Source organism: Leptonotus elevatus, chromosome 15 (assembly GCF_054856555.1).
Source record: "Leptonotus elevatus isolate MCC_2025b chromosome 15, RoL_Lele_1.0, whole genome shotgun sequence".
Lineage (NCBI taxonomy): Eukaryota > Metazoa > Chordata > Actinopteri > Syngnathiformes > Syngnathidae > Leptonotus > Leptonotus elevatus.
In genome coordinates this window covers 12,696,313-12,711,699 of record NC_141253.1, presented here as the reverse complement: position 1 = coordinate 12,711,699, position 15,387 = coordinate 12,696,313, and the positions used below count along the sequence as shown (strand labels likewise).

The following is a 15,387-nucleotide window of genomic DNA, read 5'->3' as shown; positions in this document are numbered from 1 at the left end:
CAATATTTGTGAACAAATATGAGATTAGGTTTCACAAAGACTATAAATATGAGAAATGAAATGGAAAACAAGCCAAATGTGACCACTTTCCTAAATCAGGAAGGAAACAAGTAGAAGATAGCGCCATCTCCAGGACATTCTACGTTATTGCATAATCCAAGATTCCTGTTTTACCACTTTTAGAAAGTTGTCATCTGCATTTGCACACCCTCTGTTTATGTATCTTAACTAAATATAAATAGATGTATCACAACAGATTATTCGTTATGTTTTTTATTTATTTAAATTTAGATAACATTTCTAGTAGACTTGTGTTTAATTTGGAGATTTTATAAAAACCTGACTTGACGACCGACCTCAAATTAAGAACACAAGCATGAACCACATGACCACAGCTGTTTTTTTTCCTTCTGTTTTTATTAAGTGCAGAACAGAAACAGATGACGAGGATTCGTTATAAAAAGCCTTTGTGCATGCCTATGCTTCATTAATCATTACATAAATAATCATCACGATACAAACAAAAACGAAGACAAATTGCATGCTGTAACAGAAAGGGCAATGTGTTAAAAAAAAATTCACCGCATGTATCATCGTCAGCCGCCCATGTGCATATTTGAGGGAGGACTAAAAAAAAAGAGCTGGTGTCGGTCGGACGGAAGAAAGTGACGCACAAAGAACGCAACGTTCACTCCACGCCGACAGTATTTGCATGAAAGATGGTGGAGAAAGTTCTGCTCTTTGGAGATAACCCGAAGTGGAGATTTCACTGAAAAGAGGACGATGAGGGCAGACAGGCGCTGGGTTAAGATGATGCCGAGTGGCTGGGGCTTTCTCAATCAAAGATAAACTGCAAGAAAACAAAATGAGGACAACAATGATTACTTGGTCCAGCAGATGGTGCTGTTTCTCTTTTGTCTGTTGTACTGTTTTGTATTCAATACAGAGTCGTGGCCATTTGTGTTACCCTTGCATCCTAATTTTACCTTCTACTGTGGCGAAGAAAACTATATTTAAAAAAAAAATCAGTGTTACTGGATTAAATTGCTCAAAGAGGGGTAAAATAAATTTTCATCTAGACTAGACCTTTATTATATTTTATGTTTTAACTACCAGATTACATCATTTATCAATTTATGGACAAGAACAAATTTTACGTAATAATCTCAGTTTCCAAATGAAGCGCTTAATGGCTTTCTCCTCTCCTGTGAAAGACGCAATTTAGATTTGACCTTCCATGGAGCAAGAAGAACTACAATTCATTTAAAAAGTGGAAGTTATTGGGAGGGAAATGGTACTGACTGACAGTATACTGGTACTGTATACAAATGTATTTTTGATGTTGATTTACACCCTGATGACAGACAGCTCTGATCACTCCCACAGCGGCGTCCGCCTGAATTTGTCTCAGAAAAGACTAAAACCGTTCTGACACGCCATCAGCACAGAATTAGCACTCATTCTGTAATAGGAAAAAAAACTCAGATTCAGCCAATGCGAGCAGTTATTGATCCGCCACATATTGGCCACTCAAAATTGACATATTTATGTTTTTTGTATTAGCTAGAAATTTACCTAGTTGCTGTGGAGAAAATAATTCGCCCCACTTAGGTGGGTGTGACAATCAGTGGTACTTTAACATTAACTTTCATGCTGAGGCCAAAGCCATGTCTAAAATAAAATGATTTGCTTTGGCGCCGTCTTGGAGTCAAGGAATTAAGGGGGGCAGGAGCTTAATTTAGACTGTCTCATAAAAAAGTAGTGCTTTGCCACCATCTTGTGATTGACATAGAGAAGACCAAGTCGAGGCCAGCTAAATGGTAAGAAATGTCAACTGTATTATTTTATTGTTTACTTTTGTGTTGTCACTGATATGCGTCACGTGAAATGTACAAAAACGTAAGATATAAGTACCTCGTTATTCAGATCATCCTCTGGAATCTTGCGGAGTGAATGTCAAGAAAGACAGAATAAAAATTAGTTTTTAAACCCACAATTAAATGTCGTACACTTGATTTGCCAAATTGCTACTTTTATAATAAATTAATAAAATGTGTGATAACTACCATGTTATCCAGTTCATCCATGGGAGATAGTTGCTGCATGTCAAGAAAGAAAATAAAGTTTAGACATTTTACAATAGACTCCAAATTAAGAGACATTTATTGTACGGTATTAGAGGGAGGATGGTTGAAGAATGTGAGCACTGACTTCATCTTCGGGATCGGGTGGGAGATCAGGGCATCTACCATTCTCTGCAAAATCAAACATCACATAATACTTATTATGTTATTATGATTTCTATGTTGACGACTACTTCTTAAAAAAATTGGGGGGGACTAAATGTGATGAAAGAATAATGAAATATGGGGAAAAAGCTGTGATATGAATTTTCTCACCAAAGAAATCTGTACAGCTCCTCTCTCTCCACGGCGCCAGGTTGAGGCGTCGCACGTTGTTGCATCGTACAATCCGGTTTGTCCTTGTTATGGTATTGAAGGCGTCTCTGGGGACCGCACTGATGCCCGTGTTGTCGCAGATGATCCTGGACATGGTGGCGGTGGACAAGGAAGCTCGCTGCCTTGCTGAGAAGACGCCAGGTTTCTCGTACCACAGCCTTTGGATTTTGGGAAAAAGATTCATTAGCTGATAGGAAGTATGATCGATTGATCTATCTATCTATCTGTCCGTCTGTCCGTTCATCCGTCCATCATCTATCCGTCTATCTATCCTTTTATTTATCCATCCATCTAACTGACTATCCATCCATCTATCTATCTATCATCATCCGTCTATCTATCCGTCCATCCATCATCCATCCGTCTATCTATCCGTCTATCTATCCTTTTATTTATCCATCCATCTAACTGACTATCCGTCCATCCATCCATATATCCATCTATCTATCTATCCATCATCCATCCGTCTATCTAGCCATCCTTCTATCTATCCATCTATCTATCCATCCGTCTATCTATCCGTCTATTTATCCATCCATCTAACTGACTATCCGTCCATCCATCTATCTATCCATCCATCTATCCATCCATCCATCCATCCATCCATCTATCTATCTGTCCGCTCATCCATCCATCCATCATCTATCTGTCTATCTATCCTTTTATTTATCCATCCATCTAACTGACTATCCAGCCATCCGTCCGTCCGTCCATCCATCCATCCATCTATCTATCCATCATCCATCCGTCTATCTATCCATCCATCCATCAACCATCCGTCTATCTATCCATCCGTCTATCCTTTTATTTATCCATCCATCTAACTGACTATCCATCCATCCATCCGTCTATCCATCTATCCGTCCATCCATCTATCCACTGACCTGTCCCCCTGGCGGATGCTCTGGAACTGTGTGGCGATGATGCAGGCAAACAAAGGCCCCACACGGCCGCCGGGGACAAATGGCTCAGCCACGCCGCCCATCCAGACGTCGATATTGGCGGGCGTCCCGTAGAGTTGCAGCAGCCTGCGGGCCAGGTCGGGGTTATTCAGGACCTGAGCCAACTGGGCCTGGTTCCTGGGCTCGGACAGGTTACAGAATTTGCGCCATGCGTTGTAGCCTAGAGAGGTAAAGATAGAAAGACAGGGTATGAGGAAATGAGAATGATTGATGAATGAGAAAAAGGGGAAATCGCGATTCCTGGAGGTCAGTGTGTGACCTACCGGGCAAACCGTGGTCGCGTCCCCTCTGCATGTTGAGGGCTCCCAGGTCCAGAGCCAGGTGCTGCACAAACTGGAAGAGCCTCTCCCGCAGAGCGTCCACCAACATGTTGTCCTGAGTGTTCAGTTTTGCAGGACGGCCCACCAAACCACGCAGCAGTGAGTCAATGCCACCTGAAGGGATATAAGTAACAATGGGAAGTCTTAACATTCACCAGCACCCTGAGGGTAGGTGGGCACAACCAGATCCAGCATAAGCAATCATTTATTATAGACTGTCATTTAAAGGGGAAGTCAATTTTAAATATTTCTTGACAATAATATGTTATATGTGACCTCACTAGTCTAAATATGACATTCTCATTAATACTACATTTGTGGAATATGAGTTATGCAGCAAAATCCAGCCATTTTAATCAATATTCCGGGGCGGCCATTTTGCCACTTGCTGTCGACTGAAGATGACATCATAGTTGCTCAGGGCTCAGGGAATGACAGCTCACCTGTTGTCTGAAGCTGTGCTGTGATTGGTTGTTACCTGAGATCCGAGACACTGTGATGTCTTTTTCACTCGACAGCCAGTGGCAAAATGGCCGCCTTCTGATATTGATTAAAATAAACTGCTGGATTTTGCTGCTTAACTCATATTCCACCAATGCAATATTAACTAATTTGCTCCGCAAAAAGTATAAACTCGTTCTATTTTAAATATTGCAATGGTCCCCAAAACGTACTAGTGTTCTCTCGTTTTCCGCTGGGGTTAGGTTCCAAAAAATACCCGAAATAAATGAAATCCGCGAAGTAGTTAGCTTTATGTTTTACATTTATTATAAATATTTTAAGGCTCTAAAACCCCTTACCACACAGTATATACACTTTTCTCATCAAGGCATTTACTTTTTTTTTGTTTAAACATTCTCAATGTTCAAACCTTCATGAATTTTATAAAATAGGTACATTACTGAAAAAAAAAATGCATGCAAAATTGTACCAAAAAAAAAAACCGCGTTATAGCGAGGGAACACTTTGATGTAGCTTCTGGCATGAAGAGGTGGCATAAAGCAATGGGAGTTATTACAAAAAATGGCCACCAGGTGGCAGCAGAGTATAAGAGATCAACCAGGGCCATGTTGCCACAAGCTCTTTTTGCCAGTGTTGCTGCAATACGGAAACAGATACAAATAGAACACAATATTCTGTGGGCCTAGCAAAATCAGTCAAAATCCAGTAAAACAACCGGGAGCAAAGGGCTACCCCCTTCAGTGAAAATGGCTGGGAGTGAATGAGTTAATAAAGGTGTACCACAAGCTTCAACCTAAAGTCCTCTTTTATTCTCCAATTTAATCAAGGACCTCCCAAAAGTCTGTTGTGGTTGTCAGATTAATCTATATGCCGATGACAGAGTTAGATACTGTTTTATTATGGTTATCCTACAAATTCAGCAAACCCTTACAAACTGGCAGTGATAGCAGTGAGCTTCTTTTAAATAAAATCATGTCAAGGTTTTTTGCACTTGACCAGATTCTTTGCCTGCACAACTAAATTGGTACAGTATATTAATTTCTATGATATGATGATATGATGACGTTATACTACAAGAAAAAGTGGATAAATTTGAATATTTAGCCCTTTCAAATCTCATATTAACTCAATGTCAAATAAAATATATAGCCATTTAAAGTCACTAGATCACTTTGCTGAATGTCATGACTTGCAAGTACAGAAGAGAATTGTATATAACCGCTAACTCTCCCTGTCATTTATCTGTACGCAAAGAAATATCTGAGAGCTAGCTAGCGTTAGTTTGGTAAAAACAACAACAACAACATTCTCAATCCATTTTCTATAGTTCTTGTCCAGGTAACCCAAGACCTGATGAGGTATAGTAGGGTTGCGGGTCAATCAATTGCAGGGCATATAGACATATAGATAACCTACAGTATGGGCATTTTATCCATGTATCTATTTTCTATATTGTGAACTTGCGGTATTCTCATTTTGGTGCAGCTCACCTTCAAATATGATTCTCCAGGGGGTGAAGAAGGCTTTGAACAAAGGGACGCTGGGGAACTGAGTATCTTCTCTGAAGTCCGGGCCCAGGCGGGATAAGGTGGGCTGTATGGCCAAGTGAGCAAAACGGTAGGCTGCCGTGGCGAAGACATTGGAAATCCTGGGGTCCACGTTGGGGTTGTAGCCGGGATAAGGTCCCAGCAGCCTGCGCATGGCCTCGTTGCCCACAATGTGCGGCAGATAGTCGCGGAATACAAACACCTAAGACACGTGGATGAGTTAAGGATTCCCATTTTGGAAATAAAACCGCTACGGCTGGCCTGCTAAATGGATCTGACCTGTGTGTAAGCTCCCATGATTTTGCGTGCCTCTTGGTAGATTGTCTCGCTGTCCCATTGTGGGTTCAGCCTCTTCAGAGCACGGGCTAATCGGTTGTGTTCTCGCAAGAACATAGTGTGAATGCTGGTCAGAGCGATATTCTCATCGACACGGACGTCACCTGGAAAACATGAAATCATTCATCCCATTTCGCAAAGTTTCTTCCACTAAAAGGCCAAAAGCAGAATTGTAAATGTCAAGATCAGCTTAAGATCTCAATAAAGGTTGAGGAACGAGAAGCCGTTTACAAGACGACTGACCTGCAATGAAACAGGGAACCTCTCTGGCATTGGTGTCATTGGTGACGCGCGCGCGGGTGGCGCACATGTTGGCCTGCAGAGAGTGAAAGGGCAGCAGCTCGCGCCCGTTGTCACGGAACTCGGTATTGACGCGCATAAGCCCGTCGCTGTCCAGATCACGGAGGCTGAGGGCCAGCTTAGTCTCAGAGCCGTACACCTGGCCCAGATCCAGGAAGGAGGTGAGCGCGTTAATCTGCTCCCGCTTGTTGGGCTCCCCTCCGAAGTTGTAGGCCGAAAACCCCGTTCCGCACGTGGGGGCGGATCGGAAGGAGGGGATGCAGCTATCAGAGCCGGTGGGCAAGCGCGGGTCGCCGGGAGGAATCTTTAACGGGAAAAGATGACAAAAGTTAGACAATGAATTAATTTCGGGTTTATTATTTGAGTTTCAGGGACTGACTGGGATGGGGATGCAGGGCTCGGTGCGCTCGCAGCTTTCTTCACAGTCGATCCCGTTGCTGAAGGAGCGGATGCTGGGCGAGAAGGGCGTGAAGGAGAGGTCATGGTCGTTCCACTGGCCAAAGAAGGTCACCATGTGCGAGTACTCCCTGTCGTTGACCACACCCGCATCGGTCGTTCTCAGGATGTTATTAGACACCTGGCGGACCTGAGGGCGCAAAATATGCGATTGGATTTTCGTTCAACTGAGCAGATGCGAGCGAGATTCTGGTTTCAACGCAAGTACCAGGGGAAGCAGAAAGTTGTTGAATGTTCGGTTAAGCTGCCACCCTTTCGGTTCCGAGATGCCATCGTCATACTCGGCAGAAAGCCAACGGGAGAAAGGGGTGTTGGCGGCTCCAAGGCGGGGCTTTTGGCTACAAAGCAAACATTTGTCCCTTACAAACCGAGCTTGAGAAACCTCAAAGGAAGTCTATACATTCTGTTATATATGGCCCAACATGTTACACAAACAACAGTGCCGTTTCAACACTTGTGGTTTTCTTTTCTTTTTTGTGTCTTTGCAAAATTGTTAAACACGGTCAGTTTCAGCAGCGCAGTTTGCATTGTCAATGAGGAGAAAATGAAAAGGCACGAAATAATAATTAGGACGCTTACAGATTGTTGCAGACGCTTGTAGTTGTGCGATATTTGTCGAGGTTTTGTGTGCTGCTGCAGGGCGGAGGCCTGATTTGAGCTGCGCAACCTGTTATCTTGCCGAGTCTCTCCAGATCCTCCATGGAGAGCAAATCTGTGACGATGAGCCATGTTAGCAAAGTTGAATTTAGAGGGAAACTGTCACACCGTCTGCCCTGAAACGGCCAAGTTCTCTGCATCTGACCTGTTGCATTGAGGGAGCGTTTGTGGATGCGGTGCACCCTCTCCCGCACAAGGTGCAGAGTCTGCGCCATGTAGTCGGCAGCCCTCACCGAGGAGCGGGTGTCCCCACGAGGCTGCTTTAGCAGACGCAGAGCATCGTGAGGACTCACCACGTCCCTGCGCACTCGTCTCAGACTCCTGTTAGTGACAAGAAGGTACCCAGGTGGATTCAACTTAACATGTCCTGGTTGAAGTTCTGTCACTTTTGCCAACCTCCTGCAAGGCGCTCATTTTTGACTGACTGTCTTTAATGCATTTTCTTGGTTGATTAACGACTATTGTCTGGTTGGTTAAATGTATTATATTGTATGTTATTTAAATCACTGAAGTCTGTTTGTAAAGTCAATAAAACAACGTTACCTTGATCACACAAAAACTCATTAGTTAGTTGGGTTGTCTGACTGCATTTAGGTATGTAACTAGCGATAGCAGTGATAGCATTGTTAGTAAATTAGTTATAATTATGTGAACTAATCTAAGTTAGTTAGCCTAACGCAAAATCCTGTTTGAACAAAGCATTTAGCTAATGTTGTTTGGCTAGTTGGTAAACATTTTTACATAAAAACACTCAATCTTAGATAGTTATTTAGTCATTAGTTAGCTAACTAGCTAGCTAGCTACCGATGATACACAACCAGCCTTTATAGTATAGTTCTGTTTGGTTAGGTTATGGGGTATATATGCCACAGAGGAGGCGGGACTTCCGACTTCCTGGTTTTCACACATCAGCTTTGTTTCCGTTTCCTGTTTGCGACGTGTGGGCCGCGTCCCAGTTCTTGCGCTTCCGCCTTTGTGCCCCTCGGTTGCGCGTTCCCGTCTACAAGTGCGAGTGTGTAATGTGTCCGTCTCAGTTGTCCGAAGCATTTCAGAGAGTTGAGACGCCCGGTTGGGGGGCGCAGGGGTGGGGGTGCGAGTGTTGGAACGCGGCCATCAGTGGCCGTAAACAAACTCATCTAACTGAACCTAACTAAATAAAGCATTCAGACAATATTACTTGGTTTAGCATGTCTATATAAAAACACTCGACTACTGTTAGTTCGCTAGTCAGTTGGTTGGTTAGTTAGCATAATTACACAAAAAAAGCTAGGTTAGGTTGGTGGTTCATTTTTTAAATTAACCTGATTGGACAAAGCATTCGACCAATAAAAACTACAACGTTAGTTAGTTAGTAACAAATGCTATTTATTTAGTTAACCTATTTGTACAATTTAGCCACGTTAGCAAGTTATTTAGTCAACCTATTTCATTCCACAAGAACATTTTAATTTAGGTTAATATAAATGATCACTTAACAGTGTTACATAAAAAACTTGAAATAAAATTAATAAAATAAAAAGTATGCACGAAGTGTCAAATTACTGTAGTTTCTCATTCAAATTGTTGAGCCCTGCCAGAGGTCTATGATCTACTGACTTTCATTATAGTTTAACATGTAAATTTTTAAAAGTAGTTGTACTTACACTGCTCTGGAGTATGTGTAAGCATCATCAACAATCCGCTTGGCATCCTCAAAACATTGTTGAAGGAAAGAGCTCCCGAGATATTCTGCAAAGAGGAGGGGGAAAAAAAGTCAAACACATCCTTCATTTGACCAAATTAGCAAGATTGAGAAAGCATTTCTGTGTAAAGAAGATAATATTCCATCTACCGCTTGGTTTCAAATGTGCAGGCACCAGGCAGATGCCCAGCACGAGGAAGACAGGAAAAAGCATCTCTAAAAGCAATTGGAAGAAGAAAAAAAACAGTATGTACGGTAAGCATCAGCAGTTAATGTAACTAACAGTTCTAGAAAGAGAAGTTAAGGGTAGAATGTCAGAGAGTGTGAGAGACAAGATTACCTGTGAGAAGTGTGTGTGAATGTTGTCATGCCCATCTTTTTATTTCCTGGGGTGAGGAGGCCTCGCCCCTTGAATTGCTTAGTGAGGTCACAGAAATCCCATGTTTTCCTTGTTCCTTGTTCTTTGTTGTATTCTTGTTCTATCCCGCCACTTATTATGATGGGATTTCTTTTTAATAACCTCCAAGTTATATACTTATCTCAAATTCAAAAAGAAAAAAGAAAAAGAAAGCCTCATAGCACGACATCATATCAAGATGCTGCATTATTTAAAAATGTAACAAATATATTTCTCCCTTATTATTATATTTTTTGTGTGGAATTTTGAGCTTTGGTCATAATAGCAAACAAAGTGACTTATTGTTGTTGTCCGAAAAAAAAAGATCATAGTTTTATGAACAAAATATTGTTGTACATTAACTTCACATTTTGTGATTTAAATATTACTTCATAACTAGTAGGATGTACTTTTTTTTTCATTATATGTATTCATGGCATTATGATGACATTAATGATATGGTTTTACTGCCTTATTGTGACGGTGTGTTTCCATTTAAACTTGGGCTGAATGATTTGGGAAAATAATCTTCAGATTTATTTAAAAAAAATTGTTTTTGTTTTATGTATTAGGCTTATGCTAAAATAAGGTAAATAAACAATGAATGAATATGAAAGTTCATTTATCTACTTCAATTAGTTATTAACTTGCTAAACACTTCATATCAAGCCGATCCTCCGGTTTCGTGGAACATGTGTGTTGAATCATGTGTATCAGTATTTTTTTTTTTTATATTTTCGGGGAGATTTGAAAAAAAAATGTAACCCCTGCCCCAATGTATTTGAACAAGCATCAAATATACAGCCCTGCTCCCTGTTATTGGCACCCCTTCATTTTTTGCATGATCTCGACAATATCTTCAGAAATCAATGGAAATGTCAATCATCAGGACCTTTTAATTGGATGTCCAAAGTAATTAAACAAAGGAAATTATTTTATCAACTTGTATAATGCAATTTCAAAGAAAAAACGTGCAGCAATAATGGCACCCCTCTTTGATATTTGGTTGCACGCCGCTTCCAAATGCTTCTTTACAGCTATCTCTAAACATCTTGCACTTGTCCGCTGATATTTCCCGCCACTCTTTTTTTTTTGTGCAAATTGTTCAAGCTCTTGAATGTTTGCAGGTTTCTACCAAAGTCTTTGGAGATGGCTCTATACTATTGTTTTCACGATTTTGACAAATGAAAAGGGGATAACAGGTGGCTTTTAAAAACATCGAAGTCATCATTCATTGGTTAATTCATGTCAATTGAGCACAGACAATTTAAAACCATGAATTCTCATTTGTGATTTACCAAAAGGGAGTCACAATGTGTTTCCATATTGATTTACAGGGAAGGGTGTCAATACAGACAGAGGACATTTTAAGATTTCAATTTTTTTCGCCCAACAGTTTTTTAATCATTTGGTTTTTAGGATAAACACAAGTTTGCTGTAAAAAATAAAAGGATTTACTTGATTCATTTTTTTCTGAAGATATTCCACATTATGAACTTTATGGGTGCTAATAATGGTGAGCAGGACTGTATGGAGATTTTTGCTATTTGCAGTAGTCGACTGTATTATACAATACATGAATGAATTTAGAAATACAAATAAGTTTGTATTTAAAGCTACCCTTTCTAAATGTGTTATATAAATAGTTTCACTTGACAATGTCGTGCAATGTGGAAAAACAAGTGTGAGCGGCTAAGTAATTACGGCACATTCTTTCCGCCGCCGTATAACCGCCGGTGCCATTTAAACTCAGACAAAAGTACCTACTGTCAAAATGCGTGATAAAATCAGTGGCGGCACAATCATCCATCTACTAAAAGAAAAGAACTGAAAAGATAAGACTTTCTATATATTTTATTGCACTTCTCATCACAACACCTCACCTGATGACATAAAACAAACATAACAGGTGAAACCGCCATAAAAAAGTGACATGCACACAACAAGAGAAATAAACTTAAGACCAATAAACAATTCAGTTCTTGGAAGCTGCCAGAGTAAATACAGTAAAATGGAACTTTTATCAATGTAACTGCTAATGGCTAATATGCCCTACTTTTTACTCTATACATGACTCAAAGGTCATAAAAAAAGATTTAGAGTTAAAGTGATTAGTCATTCATGAGCACACTTCAGGCTTTTAATGACATTAGAATGTGTCAGAACACTGCAAGAAGTTGTGATTTTTTTTAAAGTAAATAACATCCCTGATTTTAACAATTTTGAGGAAAATTAAATATTGCAACATCACACTGTACATACAATACAGTTCCTTATGCTGGGTTTTTAAGTGGGAGAAAATATTGGACGTTTTTGAGTTGCTTGTTGGCTGCATTTTCATTTAGGACACATTGTATGAATAATTTTGGACATTTTATTTTTTGCATTAAAAAATTTGTTAAGATAATTTTTTTTTTTTATGTCTATCAAATTTGCTAACATAGGGAATACATATTGGGTTACTGTTAGCTATAAGCGATAATTATAAAAAATTCTACACAAATAAAACCATTAAAGAGCTACACTCTTTGTAATGAATCTATACATGAGTTTCACTTTTTTAACTACAGAAATAAATGGAGTTTTCCAAAATAAAAATTGAATCTACAGAACAGTATCATGACTCGGGTCATGAACAGGCTCGATGTGTGCAAATATACTTTTTTTTTTATGAATAAAAATACATAAATACATAAATGATAATAATAATAATAATTCATTATGTTTAGAGTTGCCTTTATTGGCTTGTATGCTAGAAGAAAGACCTCTCAAAATACCTCACTAAAATAAGTAAGCTGTAGCTTTGCGCCCTTCGTTATTTGCAACATCCCACGCGGTTGCATGAAGTCAGATGAGTTCCCGTTTAAGGGCCCTCGAAAAGCAGAAATGTGCAGCGCTGGTTGAAATGTCGTTGGTCAACCTTTGAGAATGTAGTAACGAGCAAGCAACATTATTTCACCAGTGACCCTGTTAGCGAGCCGCCTCCTTTGTCATTCTTGGGAAACAGAAGCAGCGTTTTACAGCTTTTAATTGTCAAAAGTGAAAAAGAAAATGCGTGACCCAAATCTCAAAAGGTTCACTTAACCGTATCTGGAAATACAATGGCTTTGGACATTGCTCAGCATTTATGATAACCGTTGCTTGCGTCTCAAATTCGTTTATTCTACTTAATCATTCCTTTTCCTGAACATAACAAGGAAAGAAGCATAATAAACCCATAAAGTCTTAACATCACAGATGGTAAAACATTCAAGGAAGACTTAGCGGAAAACCGAGAAGGTGAAATCTCTCCCATCTCGTAAGGAGCTTCACAATTACAATTACATACATGGAATAGCTGCTGCTTTTATTTCCAGATGAATTGACACAAGCTTTTCTGTGTGTGGAGCAAACACTTTACTAACATAGCTTGGTTTTAATGGACACTTTCTATGCCACAACCACAATAATAAAGTGATCAATAATAGCTCAGAATCAATGTCTGTTAACAATGGGCTCTTTGCACAACTCAACTACCGTACTTTCTGAACGTAATGCCAGTTTCCTGTCTTTCGTGAGTGGACAAACTGATTAATCCAGGTGTGCCCGACCTCAATAGAAATGGCTGAATTTTGTATTTATTTATTTATTTTTTACAGTGTACAGATGTTATATTGGATCCCTTTGTATTGTCCAACTAGTGTTGTCCCACTTGAGCTATAAATAAATAAAAAGAAAAAAGAAAAAGAAAATAATGTGTACATGTCATTTTATTTTGTGTTGTGACATTGATATTATGATGTATATGATATTTAAAATATACATAAATGATGTGGTGTGATTGTTTAATCACGCCCCACTATTTTGTATTTTACTGACGAAGCACTTTCCTCATGAAGTGACCTAAGTTTCGGTAGTGATCACCTCTAAGGAGAGGAAAACTCGATAAAAGTCATAAAAACGATAGTTTTAATATTTTCAGTGCAGGTTGATGTGCGTATAAATAGAGATGTCAACATGAATTTGGGTGATGATTGATCGCAGGTTTTGGATGTTACGCGACTTGTTTTTCATACGTTCCGCATTTAGACAGCTATAAATCAAAGCTAGAAAGCTTTGACATCTAAAACAAAGCTCTTTTTCTTTTTCTTCCTTTTTTTTCCTGCTGCAGATGCCCGTTGAACCAGGTGGCCCATTTTAAGCAATATGCTAGCATTCAAGAAACATTTTTAATGTCATCATCGTTGTCTTGTGTTGTAATGTGGGAAAAAAAGAAGCAACAATTGTCAATCATATTGAAAAGAGCTAATAATAGCCAGATGATTAATGGGTCGAGCCCTAGTGTGTATGAACACCCACACACACACAGAGGACATAATTATGAGAAATAAACGGTTACGGAGTAGAATTACCGGTACGGGTACATGCATTTGTGTGACCGCAGGGTCACCTCATGGTCCACGTAGTATCATGCTGTGACTGACATGGCAAAATGTCAATAAAAAATGTAAACAACCGAACACACTGAATTTACTTCCTGCTATCAAACGCACCAACTGTGACAAAAACCTCCCTCCTGGCATGTCAGTTCAATGGAAATCCAGTTGGTTGCCATTCTCCTGTGCTTTAACTGATGTTGGCTCCCTCAAAGGATTGTGAAGATGTGCCAATGCTTTGCTTTCGCCATCATGATAACATTGTGTGTTAAACTTTTCGCTGGCATTTCTTAATCTCACTGACCGCGAATGGACACCTAATCAAAAAAACGTACTGTTGTTTTAGTTTACGCCTGTTACTATTTGGCATTAAAGTTCGTTTGGATGCTGAAACTAAAGTATAGTCCATTCTAGCTGCAGTTACTGTACGCGACTGAATTCTCATTCAACTATTAAATATAATTTTTCATGACTTCCTGACAGCCTGCAACTAGCTTGGCTGCGTCTCCGAATGTCAAATTGCAAGAAAATGGCGTCGCAACAAAGTTTATGAGCAATCAAAATGCCATTGATAGAAATTACGTTTGGGGGTACCAAGTCGCACCAACACACAGAATTTCACAATGTGAGTACACCCCAACATCATTTTTGTGCAGCAATACAAATATGCAATTTTACTTACTTACTTTACTACTGCACTAGACTTATGTGAATAAATAATAATAACATATAAATATAAAATCAAATAAAAATAATAATAAAATAAGAAATCTTTTTTTTAAATATTGACACCTTACATTTTCACTTAGGGGTGTACTCACTTTTGTTGCCGGGTATTTAGTAAATTTACAGTATAATACAAGCTGTGCATTGACTACTTCACATTGTAGCAAAGTATCATTTCGTCAGTGCTGTGCCATGAAAAGATATAAAAAAATAGCTGGCGGACTCAGTAACAGGGGTTAATTTTCACAAAGAACGCTGGGGTGACGACCGGGGCCTTCCCCCGCTGGGCCTGGGGTTCGGGGGTGTCGGCCGCCCTCCGGTGCCCCCATCTCCCCCTTCTGCCCCCGGTGTTCCGTCCTTCCACACGGCGGGGGGTGGGGTGGGCGCGGTTGCCCTCTCCGCTCCGCTGTCCGGCCCCTCTTCGGCGCCGGTGCCTGGGTGCGGGTGGTCCCCGGGGGCTGGGGGTCGGGGGTTGGGGGGCTGCCGGTTGGTCGGGGTGGGGTCGGGGGGGGGGCGGCTTTGTTGGGGGGGGGGCGGTGGTGGGGGTTGCGGGGTGGGGGGGTGCCGGGGGTGGGGGGTGTCTGGGGGATTGGGGGCGTGGGGGCGGCTGGGGCTGGGTTGGGGTGGGTGGCGGGGGTGGATGGGGGGCGGGGGGTCGTGGGGGGGCGG

At 40.6% G+C, this 15,387-nt stretch overlaps 1 protein-coding gene across 1 annotated transcript; it reads right to left on the bottom strand.

The window, feature by feature from the left end:
- Positions 1-396: 396 nt before the first annotated feature.
- On the bottom strand, positions 397-9,498 carry mpx (myeloid-specific peroxidase). The gene is made up of 16 exons (XM_086096798.1): positions 9,331-9,498; positions 9,143-9,227; positions 7,645-7,820; positions 7,422-7,554; positions 7,051-7,180; positions 6,766-6,972; positions 6,330-6,690; positions 6,030-6,190; positions 5,694-5,952; positions 3,685-3,855; positions 3,344-3,581; positions 2,400-2,617; positions 2,212-2,255; positions 2,067-2,099; positions 1,915-1,941; positions 397-850 (listed from the first exon to the last, which is right to left on the bottom strand). Exons 1-16 carry the CDS (start codon positions 9,392-9,394, stop codon positions 836-838), a joined length of 2,322 nt encoding a protein of 773 aa, XP_085952924.1. The 5' UTR covers positions 9,395-9,498; the 3' UTR covers positions 397-835.
- Between the last annotated feature and the right edge of the window lie 5,889 nt (positions 9,499-15,387).